At 43.5% G+C, this 22,988-nt stretch overlaps 1 protein-coding gene across 2 annotated transcripts; it reads left to right on the forward strand.

Moving 5' to 3' along the window:
* Positions 1 to 6: 6 nt before the first annotated feature.
* On the forward strand, positions 7 to 13,589 carry E2F8 (E2F transcription factor 8). Of its 2 annotated transcripts, XM_049618066.1 has the most exons (10): positions 7 to 508; positions 2,930 to 3,244; positions 3,470 to 3,631; positions 5,223 to 5,360; positions 7,118 to 7,321; positions 7,630 to 7,717; positions 7,968 to 8,499; positions 11,879 to 12,011; positions 12,126 to 12,514; positions 12,821 to 13,589. In XM_049618066.1, exons 2-10 carry the CDS (start codon positions 2,983 to 2,985, stop codon positions 13,001 to 13,003), a joined length of 2,091 nt encoding a protein of 696 aa, XP_049474023.1. In that variant the 5' UTR covers positions 7 to 508; positions 2,930 to 2,982; the 3' UTR covers positions 13,004 to 13,589. The 2 variants fall into 2 exon arrangements, with proteins under 2 accessions (XP_049474023.1, XP_049474013.1); XM_049618056.1 differs by lacking the exon at positions 7 to 508 and having other exon boundaries at positions 2,752 to 3,244.
* Positions 13,590 to 22,988: the final 9,399 nt, after the last annotated feature.

Raw genomic sequence — 22,988 nt, forward strand, 5'->3', positions numbered from 1 at the left:
GTGTGTGTGTGTGTGTGTGTGTGTGTGTGTGTGTGTGTGTAGGAGCAGGGAGGAGTAGCTATTACAGAAGTGCCAGCAATGTGAAGCATCGACACCCACAGACTTATTAGCCTGCTTCGGAGCACAGGACTCCATGAAATATAGCACTAGGAATCCTGAGCCTTTGACTTATTTCAGCACAAGCCTCCTCTTTCGATCTGCCACGCACGTGGTTTACACTGGCTCCCACTTTTCTACCCCCAGTTTTGCAGCTCTTGAAGCTAAGTGTGTTAGCCATCGAGGGCAGATGACCCTAATAAATCTGTCCAACTCTATTTCCGATTCAGACATGACTTACCTCTTCTTTTGTAGGAACACTTATCTGGAGATGAATATGAGAAATCCCAACCAAGTCGAAAAGAAAAAAGTTTAGGATTGTTGTGTCATAAGTTCTTAGCACGATACCCTAACTACCCCAACCCTGCTGTGAACAATGACATCTGTCTTGATGAAGTAGCTGAAGAACTTAGTAAGTATGCAAAGAGCTCACCATTTAACCATATAACCCTTTCAGGTTAATAATTAAAGTGACTTCATGGACTTACTCCTTCAGACCCACGCTCATCTAGCCAGTGTTCTTAACGACACAGATAATGCCACATGGAAATTATAAATCTCTGAAGCCTTTTATTATTATTTTTTAATGTTTATTTATTTTTGAGAGAGAGAGACACAGAGTGTGAGCAGAGAGAGAGGGAGACACAGAATTTGAAGCAGGCTCCAGGCTCCGAACTGTCAGCACTGAGCCCAATGCAGGGCTGAATTCACGGACCTCAAGGTCATGACCTGAACCCAAGTCAGTCGCTTAACCTACTGAGCCACGCAGGTGCCCCTCTGAAGCCCTTTTAATTTAAGAATAAAGGCATATAGTTTCCAACTTCCGTGAGTTTTCAAACAGAAGTAAAAAATCACAACGGAGATTGCTTCTGATTCTATTTCAAAAGCTCTGAAGCTGTAAAGAAAGACAACATTGGTTGGTTGTTTTTTTTTTTTTTTGAATGTTTATTTATTTTGAGAAAGAGTGGGGAGGGGCAGAGACAGGGAGACAGAATCGGGAGCAGGCTTCCAGGGCAGAGCCCCACACAGGGCTGGAACTCAGGAACAAGCCAGGAACCAACGGTGAGAGCGGGCCGTGAGCTGCAGTTCAACACTTAACCAACTGACCCACCCAGGCGCCTGGAGAAAGGCAACATTGTTTTATGACTTGTTTCAAAAACAGCTACAACTTTGAACTTTTGTCTGCACTCTCTGGGCTCCCTCACTCTCTCCTTGAAGAGCTAGGCTGGAGAATGGTATCTTCCTGGTTTGTGATGAGCCTGTTCCATGAGTAGAAGCAGGGCTTTAGCATCGCCTGCCACTCAATGCGATTCTGAGGACAATACCTGTTGGTGTTTGGCAAGTTACTGTGATCCTCCTACCCCCTTTATTCTTGTTTTCATAGACTTGAATCTAGTTACAGCTAGAAAGTGGTCTGTGGTAAACTTGGGATACTTTTGGAGTCATGAAATCTCAGAGTTTGAAACTGAAGAGACAGGAAGGATATTTTAATATATAGCTGTCACTCCAGGAAGAAAGTTTTGCTCTTCGGATTCGTGTTTATAAATACTGACTTGATTTCCTATTTTAAGAATAGCCGTTTAGGTTCATCTAGTCACACATACTTAATTGTAGCTTTGCAGGCTGTACTTTTAATTCAGCAGGTAGCTGTTGATCACCTACTGTGTGCCAGGCAATACTGTAAAAGCTTGGGATAACATCAGTGGATAAAAAGAATAACATCCTGGGGTGCCTGGGTGGCTCAGTCAGCTAAACATCCAACTCTTGATTTCGGCTCAGCTTATGATCTCATGGTTTCTGAGTTCGAGCCCTGTGTGGGGCTCTGCCCTGGCAGCCCAGAGCCTGCTTTAGATTCTCTGTCTCCTTCTCTCTCTGCCCCTCCCCCCACTAAATAAACATTTTTTAAACAAAGAATAAAATCTTTCCTCCTGTGGAACCTACTTTATAGCGGGGGGAATAGATGAGTATGCAAAGGACAGATAAGCAGAGATCATAACAGATATGCAAAGCACATAGCAAGCAAGGTATAATAACATGTTAGGAGGTGATACATGCTGTGGGGAAAAATAAAATGTAGAACAGGGTAGAGGGGGACCAGGAGGGCTGGGAGTGTGTTTTTGCAATATTACATTAGGTGGTCAGGTCAGGCCTCATTGAAAGGGTGACATCTGAGCAAGAACTTGAAAAGATGGAGGTGGGGAGTGATGAGGGCATCTGGAAGAGGGATTCCAGGCAGAAGGAGCAGCCCAGTAAAAGGCCTTCAGGCAAGGGCACATCTGGCAAGTTCCAGGAACAGCAAGAAATCTCAGTGCTTTGTACCTATTCTATGACAACTGCCTGTGTGTGTGCACATGTGTGTGTGCATGTGTGTGCACATGTGTGTGTGTATGTGTGTGCACACACGTGCTTTGAAGAGTAATATGAAAAAAAACCAGCTTGTAATGTGTGGGGTTTAGAATATTAAAAGGCTTGGTTTTGTCACTTACTGGCTCCGTGCCTTGGCCTGGGCTACGTAGCAGCCTGAGGCACCTTCCCTCATCATTAAAGTGTGAATAATAATACCTGCCTCACCAGTTTAGGATAAAAATTTCCTGAAGTTGTATGGCACAGAGTAGGTCCTCAATAAATGTTACCTTTCCAATTCCTATTATCGTTATTTACACGCTATGAGAGCAGAAACGTGTCTGGCTCGTCCTTACGCTCTTTGTTGACTGTAAGTAGAATCGTGTCATCCAGACCCGCTGACTCATAAACCGTGGAAGAAAAAGTTACTCAGTTCTCTACACGTTGCAAAACCTGATCCTCGTTATGTACCGTTGCTCATTCTTTGCAGATGTTGAGCGGCGACGCATTTACGATATCGTGAATGTCCTAGAGAGTTTACACATGGTGAGCCGCCTGGCCAAAAACAGATACACTTGGCACGGGCGACATAATCTCCACAAAACCCTGGGGACTTTGAAAAGCGTCGGGGAAGAGAACAAGTATGCCGAGCAGATTATGATGATCAAGAAGAAAGAATACGAACAAGAGTTTGACTTTGGTAAGACCATCAGCCTAGAGGATCATATCATCAAATCGAACACCGGCCAGAATGGACACGCGGACATGTGTTTTGTTGAACTCCCTGGAGTGGAATTTCGGGCAGGTGAGCCATGGTCGGAAGAGCCTGGGCCACAGGGCCCTCCTCCTGGGTCTAAAGAAAATGGTTTCTTAGAGAACGCGGTTCTAAAGCAAATCCTGCCTTTTAACATGCTAAAACGCTGCGGTTGTCAGCTGTCTGATCAGGTTGTGGTATTTTTAGCCCTGTTACTTTAGAAGTCACTTGTCCCTTCATGAATTTTAATTCTCTAATCCTCCTTCTCCTCCAAAGCTTCTGTAAACAGCCGCAAAGATAAGTCTCTAAGAGTGATGAGCCAGAAGTTTGTGATGCTGTTTCTGGTGTCGACGCCTCAGATAGTAAGCCTAGAAATTGCTGCCAAGATTCTAATTGGGGAAGACCACGTGGAAGATTTGGATAAAAGCAAGTTTAAAAGTAAGTGTCAGGACTGCCGTGGGCTTTCGGACCTATTCTGAAACCGTAAAATGTCGCTCAGAAACGTCTAAATGAGCAATACATTGTCAAGTGGGTCTGGAACCCAGATCTCTGCTCTTATAGGGAAGGGTATAAATAACTCTTCTAAAATTGTTCCCAGAAGTGACGTGCAGCCCAGTTGAAAGAATAGGTTCAGCCAGACCTGCTCGAAGTAGGAAAGGGGCCTGGGCTGGGTTCCTGATGCAGAGCTCTGCCCGCGCCTCAGTGACAGGCTTTGCAGGAGCCTCCAGAAGAGGAGAGTGTGGAAAGAAGTGCTCAGCACATGGGAAGGGTCTGCAGCATGCCCACGTCTTCTGGGGGTATCAGCACACCTCCACGTAGGGCATGAGGCTAGCCTGAACAGGGGACCCGCCTGACGAGGGGACCGCTGTGGGGAGTGCCCGGGAGCCATCACACCGACTCCTTCCCCGTTCCTGTAAAGCTGCACTAATCCCATGAAAGTATATTCAGACATCTCCAGGTTGATAGTGTCTCTATAAAGACAAAATTAAGTCGAGAGTAAAGGCAGTAATGCTGGCAATTGGCTCGGGAGATGTGCAATTTCAACCCACTACGGATGGGCTGCATGCTTTTTCTGACTCACCAGACAGTTTTCAGCTCTGCGTTTCGCTAGTTAGTCACAGCCTTGGAAACCATTCCAGGAACTGTGGATGTGTAATTTGCTGCATCCCCAGGGAATTCAAAACCTTCTGGCATGGCTACGAAGAACAAGGTCAATTTATAATTTTGTAGTATCAAGCTGGAAGTAAAGACCAGTTTCTTGTAACAAAACTTTTTAAGGTGTGTAAGATTTGTAGAATTAACGAATCAGTGATTTGCATATAACATAAGGACAATATAAAAGTTTACAAATTTGGGGGCACCTGGGTGGCTCAGTTGGTTAAGCATCCAACTCTTGATCTCTGCTCGGGTCATGATCTCACGGTTCGTGAGTTCGAGCCCTGCGTCAGGCTCTGAACTGGCAGTGCAGAACCTGCTTGGATTTCTCTCTCTCTGCCCCTCCCGGACTCTCTCTCGCTTTCTCTCAAAATAAATAAACATTAAAAAAATTTTTTTTAAATTTACACATTTTGATGGGTTATAGCACCCTCCATGCTTATGATACTAAATAAATCTCATTGTTATAAACTGTCACAAGTTGGAAAGCAATACATTTATCATTGACGCTTCATTTCTATTTGTTCATAAAATTCTTCTGAATCTTCATTAGAGGATTACCAGTAATGGGGACTTTTTATTAAAAATTCTGTAACATAGTTCCCGATAGGGTGATCTCACAAAGTCATTTTTCCTTTTTCAACCTCTGTCATTTCTAAATTCAGTACCAGCAGTAACAGTCTTTTCAATATTTAAAACTATTTTCTTGTTTGAATTAATGCAGTATCACCAGAATAACTTAAAAGAGTCACATTTTTCTCTGCCTGACATTGATGACTAGGATAGCTTTTTGAATATATATGAAGTCCTCAAGAAGCAAAGTCCTTTGATCTTTCATTATTCCATTAAGTGGTATATATCTTTTATTTTCTAGCAAAAATTAGGAGGTTGTATGATATAGCTAATGTCCTGAGTAGCCTGAATCTTATCAAGAAAGTTCATGTTACGGAAGAAAGGGGCCGAAAACCAGCTTTTAAATGGACAGGCCCAGAAATCAGTCCAAATCCCAGTGGTATGTATTTGTTTTCCTTCATTCTCTGCTTCATTGTTTTCAATTAATGTGCGTTGGGAGATGTTCTCCCTTCCCCTTCCTGCCCACATTCCCACATGGAAAGAACATATATAAGTTGTTGGAAAGACAAAGACAAGTGCCAATATGGAAAGTCTGGCTACTGGTTCCATCAACAACCCAAGGGCCAAAACACCTCCAACCCTGTACTCACGAGGCAGAATCTGTGCGTGACAGGATCTGAAAAAGTGGAAAGCATCACAAAACATAAGATACTATTGCTTAATTGTTAGGCTGCCCAGTGACCATAACAGAGCCTACACACATCGAGAACATGAAGTGAATTCACTCCAGTATCAATATTCTAGTCTCCATCTCAGCTCCAGGGTTCTGACATTTTATGTTCCATCAAAGATCCCACGCAGAAATGTTTAAAGTAGCAGGAACATGGGCCATGGAGGCAGAGGGAAACTTAGCCTCTTATTGGCTATGTGGCCTTGAACAAGTTACATCTCCAAGGCTGTTTCCTCACCTGCAAGATGGGAAGAAGAGTGGTATCTTTGCAAGGTTATTGCAGTTTTGAATATATATTGACTGTTGAACAATGCAGGGGTTAGGAATGCAGTAAAAAATCTGCATATAACTTTTGACTCCCCAAAACTTAACTACTAATAGCCTATTGTTGACCAGAAGACTTACCAAGAAAATAAACAGTCAGTTAAAACATACTTTGTTTATGTATCATCTACTATATTCTTACAATAAAGTATATGCTAGAAAAAAGAAAATCTTACCAAGGAAACCATAAAGGAAGATACGTTTACAGCACTGCACTGTAAAAAATCTGCATATAAGTGGATCTGCAGAGTCCAAACCTGTTCAAGAGTCAACTGCCATCTCAGAGAGAGGTCCTTTGGTGCAGGGGATTCAGAGTGCAGGCTCCAGGGCCAGACTGATGGGCTCATATCCCAGGCCCACGTTGTACTAGCTGAGAGAGCAAGGTCAGTTGATGAATGTCTCTGAAATGGGGATGCATTTCCTAAGAAGTACCTACCTGGTGGAGTTGTTGAGAGCGTCTTCGTCCATTCAGGCTGCTATAACCGAATACCATACACTGGGTGGCTTATAAACAACAGAAGTTTATTGCAGTTCTGGAGGCTGGGAAGTCTTGTGAGAGCCTGCTATCTAGATGGCTGTCTTCTCGTCATAACTTACATGGCAGAAGGGACTAGAGAGTGCTGTGGGGCCTCTTTTATAGGAGCACTAAGAGTACTCAAGAAGGTTCCACCCTCATGACCTAAGCACCTCCCAAAGGCCCCACCTCCTAATGCCATCACATTGAGGGTTAGGATTTCAACCTGTGGACTTGAGGGGACCCCATTATTCAGTCCATAGCAGTGAGAGCCACCATATTTCATCAGGGTAGGACTCCACTGACTATAAGATGCACGATTATATATATATATGATAAGAAAGAGAAACCACTAATGATTACACTCTAGCACACCACTGGTTGGCTGTAAGATGCTCTGGGTTTCAGAGATGTTGAGGTGTGAAATCTTACCTCAGAATTCAATTAAAATAAGATTAACAAGGTTTTGTACAGAAAGCCCTTCAGACAGTGTCTATCCCAGAGCTGGTGCTCTATAAATGTTGCTGCTTTCATTCCGAAAGATCATTCTCGACCTACACTTTGACTTCATCTCCTACAAGGAGGCCGAGCCAGCCGGGTTTCGACCCCCTGCCCTTCTCTCTTTCAGGACGTGGCCAAGTCCTTCCTTTCCCCCATTCCGATCTAGAAGTGAAGCGGCCTTCAAAAGACAACTGTGCCAAAAACCTCTTTTCCACGCGTGGGAAACCAAACTTCACTCGACACCCATCTCTGATCAAACTGGTTAAGAGCATAGAAAGTGACCGAAGAAAGATAAATTCTGCTCCCAGTAGCCCCATCAAGACAAGCAAAGGTATGTTTTCAGTCACATCAGGCTCTGCTCTGAAGAATTCCTTTTTATCTGATTTTTTTTCGCTTACTTGATCCCTACGGTACTTGTTAGAGATTTGTTTCAATACGCATATACCCCGATCCACTCACTTGAAGCCTAACTCACGTATGCATGAAAAGACGAAAAATAATTGGTGGGTTTTAATGGTTATGTGATTTGGAAGGGAGGTGCATGTTTTCTGTTCCTTTGACTTCAATGATGTTTTATCTGTGTGAGCATTCCTTCTTTTGCTGTGACCAACACCACCGCCCCCCTTTCTGTTTTATCAGCTGAGAGCGCTCAGAATCCGGCACCCTTCCCAAGTAAAATGGCTCAGCTCGCAGCTATTTGCAAAATGCAGTTAGAAGAACAGTCAAGGTAGGTTAGTAATACTCTTTAGTAGCAGGATGAATTACTTTTACGTTGCATCGTTAGGATTACTTGCTTTACGTAAGAATACGCACTAGCCTTGGAAACTGGCGAGACCGTCTTCTCTGTAACTTTTATGCAGTCATTACAGAAGCTACCTGCTCGTTTCATAAACGCACGGCTACAATCTGGCCCAGTCTTAGAACATTTTAGAGAAGATGTGTTTCCACTGTGTCATATTTTACATCTTGTCTTTTAGCGAACCCAGCAAGAAAGCGAAGGGACAGCTGGAAAGATGTGGGCACTGCAAACCAATGTCTCCTCTGCACACCCCAGCAAACGCTGAGCTGGAACTGACGGCCCCGCCCCTCATCCAGCCCCTGGGGGTGGTCCCCCTCATCCCCAGCCCATTATCACCTGCAGTGCCCATGATCCTACCTCAGGCCCCTTCAGGCCCATCCTATGCCATCTACCTGCAGCCTGCCCATGCCCAGACCGTGACGCCACCCCAAGGCCTGAGCCCGACAGTCTGCCCCGCCCCCTCTTCTAAAGCTACAAGATCAAAAGACTCCACAGATGCCACCACCGAGAAGGCAGCCAATGACGCCACCAAATCTGGTGCCTCCACCAGGCCTGGAAGCTTGCAGCCAGTGCCTGAGAGACCAGGTGCGAAGAACCGAGACAAGGAGCCTGCTGGAGAAAGAGGCTCAAAGAGGGCAAGCATGCTCGAGGACAGTGGTTCCAAAAAGAAATTTAAAGAGGACCTGAAAGGACTTGACAGTGTCTCCACAGTAAGTACAGCCCCGAACCGTGTAAAGCTTTAGGAAGGGCACAGTTGATTAGAGGAGAATTTGGTAGCTTGTGAAATTTACCAGAGCAAAGAGCGGTTTCTCAGAAGACAAGGTTCTGTTCCTTAGTGTCCCATAATCCAAACAAAGCCCCAGACAGCTAATCCCCTGACTGGGATGACGGCAGGGACATTTTTAACCTTTGGAGGAACGGATTATTTGCTCTCTTTTTAAAGCACCACGGGTGGTTGTCCTTAAGTCTGTTGCTGTGTCACATACTGGAATGCAAACAGCTGTCACGAAAGTCTTAAATAATTTACAAGCAGACGTAACCCCAAATGAATGGGTGGATGCATAGGGTTCCTGTAACTCCTGCTTTCTGAGTCATTACCTAATGTTTGTTGGATGTCACGTACCTGGCATCTGTTGCCCGGAAGATAAACCGTCCCCTCTGTTTTAACTGTCCACTTAAAATTTAAACCAAAATTTCTATTTTACGTAACAGAAAAGTCCAGCGTATCTTGGCAGATTGTAGGTACACTTGATGCATTGGTTTCTAGAGACTTTGATGTTCCAGGTAATTGTTTTCCCTAGGTGGAGTTAGGTTCAGGAAGGAATTAACATTTATTAGATGCTTACCCATATACCAGGCAGCAGAAGTACTAGGCATTTTTATATAGGCTATCTCATTTTTCTCCCTCAGGACAATTACATATGGAGGACATTATCACCAAATAAACACCACTAAACATGGAGGCAGAAGTTAATCTCTCATTTTGTCCCTGCTATTAACTCAAGTTATTTTCCTTCTCTACATCTTGTTTTTCCACATCTATAAAGAATTTATTCCACGACTTTTTCCTGATCATCTACTGGGTATAAAGCACCGTGCTCTGGATCAAATCAAACCCAGCACCTGCCTTTGGTGACTGTTGCTTTTGAATACTTGCCCCAGGGCCACGTTACAGTTTTTGTGAGGTTAAGTGAATTTATTACATGATAATATACATAAAGGGGCTTGTGATCCTTTTAAGGCACCGTATAAGCTGAAGGGTATTATCTGCAACTGTTGTTATTAAAGAGGCTTTAGAGTTTGTCAAATCTTCCCTGAGGATGGCCTCATGGTAACCATTCAAAACATCTATTATCTTGGCATACTATCATTTTGCATGTAATATACATGCTAAGGGGAAAATCACAAGGCTTTGGCTTGATTCAATTTTCTGGGAGGTCCATAATCTCTTTGGGCCAATGGATATGATTTAATAATGGTCTCCTGTTGCTCGCTTAGTTATTCAGGATTAGGATTTTCAGTAGATAGATTTTCCATGTGCCCCTGCTTCTCTTTTCATCTCTACGACTTCATTTTGACCATTTCTTTTTAGCACGGACTAAGCTGAACAAAGGAAATGAGAGATTTGTGTGTTAATTCATTCAACAAACATTACTAAGAATCTGCACTTCTGTGGGTGGAGAGAAGACAGTTTATAAACAAACACAAATATGTCAGGCAATGAACATAAAACAGGCTGATAGAATAGGAAGAAAGGGATAAGAGAGCTAATGTAGACTGGATGAGAAGCATGCAAGCTGAAATATACCAAATTCATTCAACCTGCTAATTAACAGTTCTAATTAAAAAAAAAAAAAAGGAATTGGCATCTTAGGTTGAAAGATTTTGTGATGAACGTAGTCTGTAGAAAATTGAAAAATAATTATTAGAGTACTATAGGTTTTGCTAAAGATTTGAAAGAATTAAACCAGCCACCAGGGTAACTTGTACCATGAGAGAGTGTGATGAACGGTAGTGAAGAACAGCTACTTGTAAATCGCCTAAATCCACCCATTAAAACTTTCTTTTCCTGCGGCTTTCAAGCAACCAACGAGTAAAGACAGGGAACAGTGCCAAACATTTCAGAAACAAAACTGATAAATAGCAGTGTCGTGAAACACTGTTAGCCTTGCAGATTTGGAATTCGCTGGTTCCCAAGGAAAAGATGGGACCTATTAACAGCTAGATCAAAGTGTAGACTGTTGTTTTGACAATGGTGAGAAGAAAGATCTGAAGGAAGATAAAAAGAGGGCCCCCAGGTTACAAGAGCTGCTTTTAGCTTTTGCCAGGCCTGCTCGTGGTAAGGCCGAAACAGACTTTTCAGGCAGTTCAGCCACCCATGCAGGCTCTCCGTTTGCTAAAGTACAGGGGCCAAGCAGGCGTGGTGGGGGGTACACACAACCCAACACTGGCCATTTCTCTTTAGGGTATAACTTTATTGCCTGAAGCTTTTGCTCTGTGCCATGAGGGTCTCCAGTACGAACTAATCAGTTCTCTTTTCAACTATAGTTTTTGAACTCTGGTGCCCTGCCCTTCAGTTGGCGCGTTATAAGCATGCTTGGTATCACCGGAACCTAAAGTGCTAGGAAGAATACATCTGTAGTTGTATAATTACTTTATTCTAAATCAGGGGTCAGCAAACCTTTTCTGTAAAAAGCCAGGTAGTAAATATTTTTGGCTCTGTGGGCCCTATGGTCTCCGTGCTGCCTATTCAACCATGCCATTGTAAAAATAGAAGAAAGCAGGTATGGACAGAACACAAATGAATGGGCATGGCTGTGTTCCAATACAATGTTCTTTACAAAAGTGGACAGGAGGCCAGATTTTGGCCCAGGATTTGGCAGCCCCCTTCTCTAAGTCAACATTTCTTAAAATGTTTTCCTTGAATACCAATACTACCAAAAGTTTAGCTGCTAAATTGCCTGGGAAATGCTACCTGCTGGATGCCCCTCGGGGATTTACAATGCATGCCATCATTAAAGCCCCCCAGGAATTCTCCAGTAAAGACGCCATTTTCCTTTGTTCAGTTAACCATTTCCGTGGCAGGTTGGACCACGATTCAAGTAGGGACAACTTGCATCCCATGGAAGTAGGGTTCCTCGGAACACTCTGGGAAGTTACCACTCTACATAATTCAAGAACAACCATAGAATAATACAGCAATGCCATTATGGCATCCAACGGCATTAAACGTGGTTCTGACAGCACCACATCACACCAAAAAGTCTGATAGCAGGACTTAGAGATGTCAGTGGGAGGGGATGTGTTGGGCAGATCCTATCTCTAGGCAGGCTGACTGCTAGCTTTAGGACGCTTCCTAAGACCACAGATAACATTTAAGACACACATGGTTTTCAAAAGTCAGGAATAGAAGGGAGGGATATTGTCTTCAGGGAGCCATATAGCTGGGCCACCCATAGCCCATACCATTGGATGCTTTGGTCCTGATGAGACAACCAACCACTAAGGGATAGGAGTCCTGGAACAGGCACATGGCCATTTTTCTTCCATATTTGTGTGTAAAATAAATCCTTCCTCCTTGTTTTCTAGGCCTTGTTCCCATCAGGATACCTAATCCCTCTCACCCAGTGCTCATCCCTGGGGGCAGAGTCTATTCTGTCTAGTAAAGAAAACTCAAGTACACTTTCCCCAAACCACAGGATCTACAGCTCCCCAATCACAGGTGAGTGTATGTAAAACTATTCAAATGTGGGTCGGGCTCAAGTTCACTTAAGCCTTGTAAGCTTCTTGGACAAATGCCTGCGCTTTTAAGATATTTTCCCCCCTTATCTTTCAGGTGTCATTCCAGTGACATCATCCGAACTCACTGCTGTTAATTTTCCCTCTTTTCACGTAACACCTTTGAAGCTAATGGTCTCACCAACTTCCGTGGCAGCTGTACCTGTCGGGAACAGCCCGGCTCTCACTTCGAGCCACCCCATTCCCGGCCAGAACCCGAGCTCAGCCATTGTAAACTTCACATTGCAGCACTTGGGACTCATCTCCCCCAGTGTGCAGGTGTCTGCCAGCCCCGGAGCCGTTCCTGTGTCTCCAAGAATAGACCCTGTTAGTGTTGTACCAGAAAATGCAGGTACTCAGCAAGGAAGGGCCACCAGGTACGACTCTCCAGTCCCCGGCCAGAACCAACCAAGTGGACAATCAGTTGCTGCGACAGGGGCACAACAGGTGAGAGTATTTCCCTTCAGTGGATTTTTTTCCTGGGGTTATTAAGGCTCAAATAATATCACAGGAGATTCGCTTTTGCTTTGCTTCTTTGGAGAGGGGAAGGATGGGAGGAGGAGACTGAAGGCCTAGCTGCCTTCCAAACCCAGGAAGAGTACCCAGAGAGTCCACAGTACCCCCGGCCAATTGCAAATTATGCCAGGCTCCTACCGTGCGATATGCCCTTCCGGTCCAGCCCTCTGAGGCTATTAGGCCATTCCTATCTGTGTGGGTTTGACTTCCTTTTCCTCTTCCTCTCTTTCCGATCAGCCTGTTCCTGTGACACCCAAAGGGTCACAGTCAGTGGCCGAAAGTTTCTTCCGTACCCCAGGCGGACCAATGAAGCCAATGGGCCTATCCTGCATGGATTTCGATGGTGCTAATAAAACCTCTGTGGGAACTCTCTTTGTCCCACAGCGAAAACTGGAAGTCTCGACAGAGGATGTCCATTAATTGACAGATCTGGCTTCATTTAATTTTCTAAAGAGTTGTTTAATGAGAAGATATAATCAGACTGATTTGGAGAACATATTCTCTAAAAATATTGTAAATATGTTGGGGGTTTACTTAATTTCAAAGCAGACACTTGTTTCTCTACACACACACACACACACACACACACACATATATTTGTACTAAGCCAATTTCAGCCATCAGTCCTATCAGATAAAAGCAAAAAGTTGAACCTCAGGTATATTAACTGCCGGGGCAGGGGGGGAGGGGGGGAAGGATTCATTGTCTCAGCTGTGCCTATGCTATTATGCAAAGTAACTATATTAAAGTTGACTTCCCTTTGAGTGAATATGTGACATGCCCAACGCCGCATCGTCTTCAACTTTGCACAATGAAAATGCTGTGATGTATAATGTTGTATTTTTAAATAGGAGGGCTATAGCTGTATTTTTTGTAATTTCTTTAATCTGTTCTTGTTGCAGTGTGTCCTTTTGTAAAGTTTGCAACAATCCTCAATCAAGTCTATGGAAAAATTATTTATAAACTGTATTTTTAATCATAAATTGTTCAAATTAAAACTTTTCTAAAATATATTTCACATTTTCATTTGGCCAGTTAGGACGCTGTTGGGAGAAAATGAAAACTAACCTCAGAGGCAAGTCCTTGGTAAGGAGAATACCTTCTGGGTTCCTTTAGACCTGCCAAGTGTATAAAATGTTCCCGTGTTCCTCCCCATTCTTGATCCCCCCCTCACATGGCTCTACTTTCTGGAGTGAAAATGGCTTTGGAGAGGCTGTTGCTTGTCCCGGGACATGCAGCTAAGTCTCCTGAGCTTTCCACCGTGGCCTGGGCACTTAGAAACCAAAGACAGGAGCAGAGGCACTTCCTACCCTGGCTGCGAATGGCCAGCCTCTGGCCCCGTCCCCTGCCGTCTACAGAGGAGGGGGGGCTACAGCTCCAGTCCTACCACACTTTCCAAACAGCCCGACTTCAGGGATGGGAAAACAGCAATGGGGAGTCTAATTTACTCCAGGAACTACCACACTGAGCCCCCATGAGCTCTAAGGGAAGGAACAAGCTACAATGTGTTGTTATGTGTGCATCTCCTTGACCCCTTTGTTATGGGGATGAATTACACCTTCAGACTTGACACGGGCCTTCACTGGTCAGGGTCTTAAAGCATCAGCATGATATCTATTTCGTATATACTTACTATATGCTAGGTACTGCGCTATACATTTTAAATACCTAGTCTCCCCGAGCTAAGACGATGAGGTCACAGGCTCACAGAGATTAAAGCAGTAAGTCCAGAATCCCATTGCTAGAATACGCTTCCACATGTATGCCTAGCTGCCGTAGTAGGAACCGAGCACACTCCGGGTATTCTAAGCATTTGTAAGGTCATTCCTCTCAAATATACATGTTTTGTTTCTATAACCAAGTACAGCAAAGAGAGCACATTTTCACAACGACTTACAGACTCCCCTTCCTTCACACCATTAGAGAACTAATATGAACTATTTCTTCCAAAGTACCTCTGCCTTTGCTTTCATCCTACTTGGGAGGATATGTGAATGGTTCCTGATATAAGAAATGTCTCCTGCCTTTAACGTGCTTATGATATAGTTGAGGGAGACAGTATGTGCACATGAACAAATGAAAGCATTTCCATGCAGAAGGTAACTTGGTAACTAAGTACCAAAGAGAAGGTAACTTGCCCAATGGTAAATATAGGCAAAAGATACACTTCAGTGGAGGCCACCAGATTCAACTACACCCAGACAACTGTGAAGAGAAACCACCCCGGTCATGGTAGGTCTGAGGCGATGAAGCTCCTTACATCCCCGCTCTCTGCTCTAAAGCTGAACTAGAGGGACTGGAGGCCAGGATTTTGTTCTGCCCCCTTATCAGTTCATAAGAAGTAACCCGCACTGCCCCCCACCCCACCCTGGGACTGAGGTTTAGGGAAATCAGATGCACAGAAAGAATGAGCTGTGTTAGACTTCAAGACTGCTCTGAGGATTGTCCCACTGGGTTCTTCTACTCAGATTCATAAGGTTCCCCCATAATCCCTGCTGCCTGGTGTTCATGCCCTTGAGTGTCGGTGGGAACTGTGTCTTCCTTCTAACAGGATACAGTAAGGGTGTGATGGTGTATGTGTGGTTATGTGTACATGGTTATGTACTAACATTACTTAAGATTGTAGTGTAACCCAACTAGGGAACCCTACATGGCAAGGCACTGGGGACAGTGTCTTGGAGCTGAGGGGAGCCTGCAGCTAACAGCCAATAAGAAAGTGAAATCTTCAGTCCCACCTATAGCTACAAGGAAAGAAGTCTACCAACAACCTCAGTACGCTTGCAGATGGAGCTTTCTGCAGTCAAGCCTCAGATGAGATTGCAACTCTAAATGATACCTTGACCACAGCCCTGGATCTAGACCCCAAGCAGAGAACCCAGCTAAGCCACTCCTGGGCTCCTGACCCATAGAGACTATGAGGTGATCAGTCTGTGTTGTTTTAAGATGCTAAGTTTGTGGGGGCACCTGGGTGGCTCAGTCGGTTGGGCATCTGACTTCGGCTCAGGTGACGATCTCATAGTTAGTGGGTTTGAGCCCCGCATCGGGCTCCGTGCTGACAGCTCAGAGCCTGGAGCCTGCTTCAGATTCTGTGTCTCCCTCTCTCTCTGCCCCTCTCCAACTCATGCTCTGTTTCTCTCTGTCTCAAAAATAAACATTAAAAAAAAAAGATGCTAAGTTTGTGGTAATACTGTTATGCAGCAACAAATAATGAATACAACCCCTATTATACAGTGATAAAATTACCAAAAGCAGGACAACTAATAACCCACTAGTTTCCCTATATGTCTTTGCCTTATTTGTTTGTCTTATTATTTTGTTCATTGGTCTTATAGACACTCATAGAAGCAAACAGTACAGGGACATGGTAACCTGAAAGGCTCTCATGGGAGAAGCACTGTCCGTTCACTTTTAAAGCAGGAAGCAACTTTAAAGATGTCAAGTAATAGCACAGTAGTAGACAAAGTTATCTGCCCAGCATGGAGTCTCTTTTCCCAAACTGCCTCCTGGTTTCCTCTTAAGGAATTATGAGGCGGACCCCATGGATTGTAAATCTAGGCCAACCTCCCTGCGATTTGACCCATTTGTCCCTAGCAGTGGCCCCTCACCACTCTGGTCCAGTTACAAGGTTGTTGCTGGGGCTCCTGTCTCCCAACTTCTGGAAAGGCCATGGCACCTACTCCTGTTCCAGCCTGATTCTCAGCCATCCACTGATTCTGCCAGCCTTTTGTGCCCTTCCAGTAAGTTTCCTTTGCTTAAAGTTGCCAATCCTTTCCACACCTGATAACTAAAGGTCTCTTACCAAATCACAGAGCGAAACCCAGAGCCAAGGCTTCCCAATTCCCAGACCAGATACTTCTCTGTTTCCTGGGCCTGGTGGAATCCAGCCAAGGAGCGAATAGATAAGGCCTTAAGAAATGCTTATCTCACCAGCAATGCAAGCAACTCACCCACGTTCCCGCAAATTTAAAATACCTGAAAGGGCATGAGATGCAAGGAACCCAGAAAACTGATAAAATTTGATACAAGAAAATTCTTTTAAACTTGGCTTTGAAACAACTTCCCTCAGCCCTCTTCTTTTCAAGTGATTAGTGTTCCTGCAGATAAAGGATAAAGAGATTTTCAGAACTTAAGCAGATAAGCTGTCTGAGCAATCCTATTAATTATATAGAAGCGTGTGGGTTGACTGCGGATTCTTTAAGGCATGTATCACTGGCTGGTTTTCAAATCTTGAGAGCCTAAAATAAGAGATAAGCTGGAAGGAAAAGTGTCATTACTTTAGGTTTTAAAAAAACTATCAATTTTTAAATCAACTTTTAAAGAAGTGATTTTATATCTCAATGTCTTATTTGAGTACATTCGGGTCAATTATTTGCTCAGCTGGATAAGTAACTAAATGAGGGCTTGTCACAATGGTCAACATTTTGCAGGACAACACAGGTAGGGAATATATTATCAATGTCTTCTGACAGTCAAGTAATTAACTGCATTTTTGAAAGGCTACAGGAAAATCTTCCATTTTCCAGGAGTTAGGCACAGAGTCTCATTTGCCCTGTAAAAACTGAATTCTATTTAAAAAGTACTTACTCAGTTTTTACCATTTGCTTAGCACTGTATCATGCAAAACAATGTCTATTATCCTACTCTGGATAAGAAAAGATCTTGTGTGGGGTTGCCTGGGTGGCTCAGTCGGTTGGACACCCGACTGGTTGGGCATCCGACTTGGGCTCAGGTCATGATCTCTGGGTCCATGAGTTTGAGCCCTGTGTTGGGCTTGGTGTTGACAGCTCAGAGCCTGGAGCCTGCTTCAGACAGATTCTGTATCTCCCTCTCTCTCTGCCCCTCCCCTGCTCGCTCTCTCTCTCAAAAATAAATAAGCATTAAAAGAAAGAAAGAAAGAAAGAAAGAAAGAAAGAAAGAAAGAAAAGATCCTATGTGTGTAAATCTTCCAGAAGTTTATCCTGACTGAAAACTGTTAGTTACTATTGACTAAAATCTTTCTAAAATGATAATATAGTTCCCCAGTTTCTTAAATAGAGTATTTGGAATCTAATTTTTCTTCATGTTTCAGAAACTCATGAGCACTACTGTTTCTTTAAATTCAAAGTCAACCAACAATGTAGTCCATCTATGACACAGTAATACACTCAGAGGTTGTTAGATGTGTATCCTCCTAAAATAAATGGCTCTAGCGTATTATGCTTTTCATGCTGTTTTTATGGTTGTCTGTCTCTAAGTTCAACCTGTCTCTTCCCTCTACCCTCATGGTAATCTCTCTTCTAGCCCAGGAAAACTAGAAGATTCCAGGGGAATTGAGGTCACCACACTGACTTTAATAAACCATTCCAAGTCAATAGATTTCTAACTGCTTAAGAAATGCTCTATCTTTGTCCTGTGGGGTGAAGGCCATGACCTCCCATCTCAGGTGTTTCCCTGGCCAGTCGGTGGTCTTTCTCACTGTCCACACGAATTCCAACTTGTTGATACTGGGACTCTATGATGGAATGGCAGGAATGCTGAATATAAATTATATACCTATATTCATTACTAAAATCCAACATTTAGACAATAAGGGCATTTCTGCATGAAGATACTGTAATTTTTTAAATTTTTATTCATATTTGAGAGAGAGAGAGAGAGAGAGAGAGACAGAGCACAAACAATGGAGGGGTAGAGAGAGAAGGAGACACAGTTCCAGGCTCAAGCTGTCAGCACAGAGCCCAGTGCAGGGCTCGAACTCACAGACTGCGAGATCATGACCTAAACTGAAGTCACACACTTAACCAAGTGAGCCACCCAGGCGCCCCTGCCCAAAGACATTCTGAGAAAAACAACATGTCTTAGATGAACCAGGGCAAAGAGTGCGACTTGAGAGTTCAGAAGAATCATTTTCATTGAGCATCTACTATTATACCTACTTGAAAACAACATCGTAAGGTGGTAACCACTGGCCCCATTTTACAAGTCAGGAAGCTAATTTCAGAAAGCAGGAAGAACGTGTCCCAGTCGCAACCTGATGGAGCAAAGCCAGCATGGACATGCAGAACTGCCTAACAACACCGCACTGATTTCAAAACACCACATTCCCGAGTGCCACCGTACGAAAGCTGTCAACCATTTCCAGACTGTGGCAAGGTAAGCTGATTCCTTTTTTTTTTTTTTTAACGTTTATTATTTGAGAGAGAGAGAGACAGAGACAGCAAGCAGGGGAGGGGCAGAGAGAGAGGGAGGCACAGAATCGGAAGCAGGCTCCACGCTCCAAGCTGCCAGGGGCTCGAACCCACACACAGTGTGAGATCATGACCTGAGCCAAAGTCGGATGCCTAACCGACTGAGTCACCCAGGCACCCCGGGCAGGCTGATTCTAGATTGTTCACTGGCAAGGGAGAATAGAGCTTCAAGAACATTACTCCTGAGGTGTCCCTGTTTTTCAGGCTTCCACCTGTAATGACTTATACTGTACGGAGTCATACAAGCCAGAACAACATTTCACAAAACCCCTTCTTGTTATTATGGTTGTGCTTCTGAGTTGGCCAATAGACGAATGCTTGGCTTCTCAGATCGAGTGGTTGGTGACTGCTCTGATTCTCCAGCTCACCCTTTCAAACCTTTACTTCCCTCATACAATCGTTCAAGGTCTAATTCTTATAAGAAATCCCTTATATCATAACTCACCGTGGTTCTGCATCCCTGATTAAACCCTGACTAGACAAGTGACACTTCGGGGAGCAAAAGGGACAGGGGGATGCTCCAGAGGTGGCCAGGGGCTGTCTGCCTCCCAGTGCCCACAGTATAGGATATGCCAGCAAGATGGCACTTGACAAGCTGTGGATCATTTTGGTTGCCAATATGTTCGCAGCCACAAATCTACGAGCTAAAACATTTTTAGGTCAAAGTGCCCTTTACAGATGCATTGCATGGAACTCAGCCACTGCCTTCTGCAGCTATCTGACTCAGCTCACTTATGATGCCAGGACACTCTACATCCAAGATCTCACCTGACTCAGTCAGACAGAAAATGCATGGCCCAGGAGCCAAAGTCTGGCTGCTAGTCCCAGCTTTGACCCCCAGAACAAGACACTTTACTTTTTAGGTCTGGTTTCTTCTTTCATAGACATGAGCTCAAGGAAATCATTTCTGAGGTCCCTTAGAAATAAATTTTCATGAAAAGCAAATTCAAAGTCACCAGTGATTCCTAGCACATAAGAAGAAACTGCACTCAACCAAAAGAATTTTGTCAAATATGTGGGAAAGGATTAATCCTAGGGAGGAAAGGGGGCTCTTAATGAAAGCACTAATCCTCAGGCATGAGTACACCCAGTATTCCTCGCGGCTAAAACCAAATAAAGCAGACTTAGAATTTATTGTTGCTATTATTCCAAGAAGTTGTAATTTTCATGAAACTAATCTTACAGGTGGGGAGTCCATTTGTTGCATTGGTTTTAATATGTTGACTTTGCCTATTAGTTCTATATTTTTTTCTGTCCGTGCCTGTGACATTATTTGAGACGTCCTGTGTCATCTAAAGCTTCAGCTTAAAATTTGGGGGAAGTGAACAGACTGGCAACTCACTCCACAAGTAGCTTTATGAATGGAATATTCTGAATATAGAGCTTGGGCGTCTCAGGATGGGAGAGAAACTTGGAGATCCTCTCATCCAAGGGTTCCCAAACTTCCAGCATGGACCTCTACTTTGGGCCCCTAAACCAGTGCCATGTTGGCTATCGGAAACCCAGAAGCATCTTCTAAAGATTCTTGGGTTCCTATCCTCAGAGATGAGTCTGGGGTAAGGCCCTGGAATCGTTTTCTGTTTGGGGTTTGTTTGTCTGTTTTTTAAGTTTCCTGGCTAATTCAAATTTGTTGGTAGGTTTGAGAATGATGATCTGGAAGAATCTTCATCCAGTATTTAAATTGTCATTACAGAACTTCTGGTACTAAGACAGAGTAAGTCCATTACAACCTATCTCTCCCATTGATTATAAACAAAACCTCTAGAAATAATACAAAAGCAATTAGCTGAGGACTCTGAAAAGTAAACAGTAGCAACTAGATTGAGAAAGGAGGGCAAAACTTAAAGAACAATCGGTATGGCAGTGAACTTACTTTCCTTTTTTATTTCTTGGCATTAGTCAGAGGGTGGGCTGATGCTTGAAACTATGCCACAGGACGACAGCAAAACATGTGAAAGGAAACCCTTTTCTAGACAGAGGATCAGGAAGACGGGCCCCTGAACCTGAAGATGGGGAGAATCCCTTTAATTTTTCTATTTTTATTCTTTTTTTTTTTTTTCCTCCGAGTCCTCAACTAGCCCTAAGGTGCACTGCCATAGTGGCAGTGGCATTGGCATGGGCACTGAAAACCCTAAGACAACCATCCCTCAGGACACAGGTATTGGGGAAAGGGGTCTCAAGAGTCCAATAAGTATGGGATGCCTATCACCTTCTTCTTGCTCTTTTTTTCTCTTCAGGTTGCCCTGGGGCACCCCAGGTGCTCAGAAATGTGTCCCCGTGCATGGGCTAAAATTCTCAGAGAGACACTGGTTTTACAGCCAGAGAGCTAGGAAGAAAGACCCCCTGGGAGCCAGAGAGTCTCAGGGAAATTCCAAGGATGAGAAAATTCGAGAAGGAAACCCCTGAGGTTTGTATATGAACTACTACCAGTTTCAGATTCACCGCTGCGTTAGGCATGCACAGAACAGACCCCAACAAGAATAGAGATGGCTTCAAGGACTAAGCAACGATAGAAATCACCACCCGTGTAACAGATTAACACCTGAATGGTGCGCATGTAAGGTAGGCGGGCACCCACAGCACAGCAGAAGCTTTGAAAACTGAGCTGACATTGGAAGCACCACTCTCAGAAGGCAAGACCCAACTGGAGGGATGAGCTGAACCAGGTACGCTGCCTGCTAGAACAAACAATTACTGTACAAATTAATGTTCTCCAGAGGATTTTAAGAGGGCCCAGAGTCTCGCAACATAATATTCAAAATTCCAGAATACAACTCTAAATTACTTCTCTATGGAGAAACAAAAAACAAAAGGAAAGAGAAAATCTGCTCAATTTTCAAAAGGAAGGCAATCAACAGATGCCAAACCCAAGATGACCCAAGTGTTGGAATTATAAAGATTTTATTTAAAAAAATTTTTAAGTTTATTTATTTATTTTGAGGTGGGGGGAGGGGCAGAGAGATAGGGAGAGGCAGAATGCCAAGCGGGCTCCACGCCGTCAGCACAGAGCCCAACGCAGGGCTCAATGTCACGAACAATGATATCATGACCTGAGCCAAAATCAAGGTTTGGACACTTAACCAACTGAGCCACCCAAGCGCCCCAGAATTGTAAAGATTTTAAAGTGACTATTATAACACATGCTTTGTGAAGTAAAGGTAGATACTCTTCAAAGGAATGGGAATACAGATGTTCTCCACCAAAAACTAAAAACTATAAATAATAATAAGGTGGAGGGGCGCCTGGGTGGCTCAGTTGGTTGAGCATCTGACTTCAGCTCAGGTCATCATCTCACAGCTCGTGAGTTCAAGCCCTGCATCGGGCTCTGTGCTGACAGCTCGGAGCCTGGAGCCTGCTTTGCATTCTGTGTCTCCCCCTCTCTCTGCTCCTAACCCACTCGTATTCTGTCTCTGTCTCTCTCAAAAATAAATAAACATTAAAAATAATTTAAAAAAAAAAGAATAAGGTGGAAACTTCAGATCTTAAAAATACAGTTTTTGAAATAAAGAGAAATTCATTGGCTGGGCTTAATAACACAAACAAAAAGTAACATTCTCCAGAGAATGTAATAAGACCCTGAATCAATAGAGAGTCCAGAAATAGACTCATGCAAATATGGTCAATTGTTTTTCTTTGACAAAATGCAAAGGGACGTCAATGGAAAAAGAACAGTCATTTTAGCAAATAGTGCTAATACAGTTAGACATCCATACCCACAAAAAAGTGAACCTCAACATATACCTCACACATTATACAAAAATAAACTCAACAAGGATAGTATGCCTGAATATAAACTGTAAGCCTATCAAACATTTAAAAGAAAACATAGGAGAAAATCTTGTTACTTTGAGTAGCAATCTTGGATACAACTCCAAAAGCATGATCCATGAAAGATAAACTTATTAAGTAGGACTCCATCAAGATGAAAAATGTATGTTCATAAAAAGCCTCTAAAAATATTTTTTAAGTGAAAAGACCAGCCACAGGCTGGGCAAAGCTATTCACAAATTATATATCTGACAAAGTACTTGTATGTTCCATATATAAAGAATTCTCAAAACTGAACAATTAAAAAAAAATCCAGTTCTGTTTAATTTATTTTTGTTGTTATTTATTTTTTAAAGTAATATCTACACCCAATGTGGGCTTGAACTCATGACCCTGAGATCAAGAGTCGC

The sequence above is a fragment of the Panthera uncia genome, chromosome D1 (assembly GCF_023721935.1).
Source record: "Panthera uncia isolate 11264 chromosome D1, Puncia_PCG_1.0, whole genome shotgun sequence".
Classification (NCBI taxonomy): domain Eukaryota; kingdom Metazoa; phylum Chordata; class Mammalia; order Carnivora; family Felidae; genus Panthera; species Panthera uncia.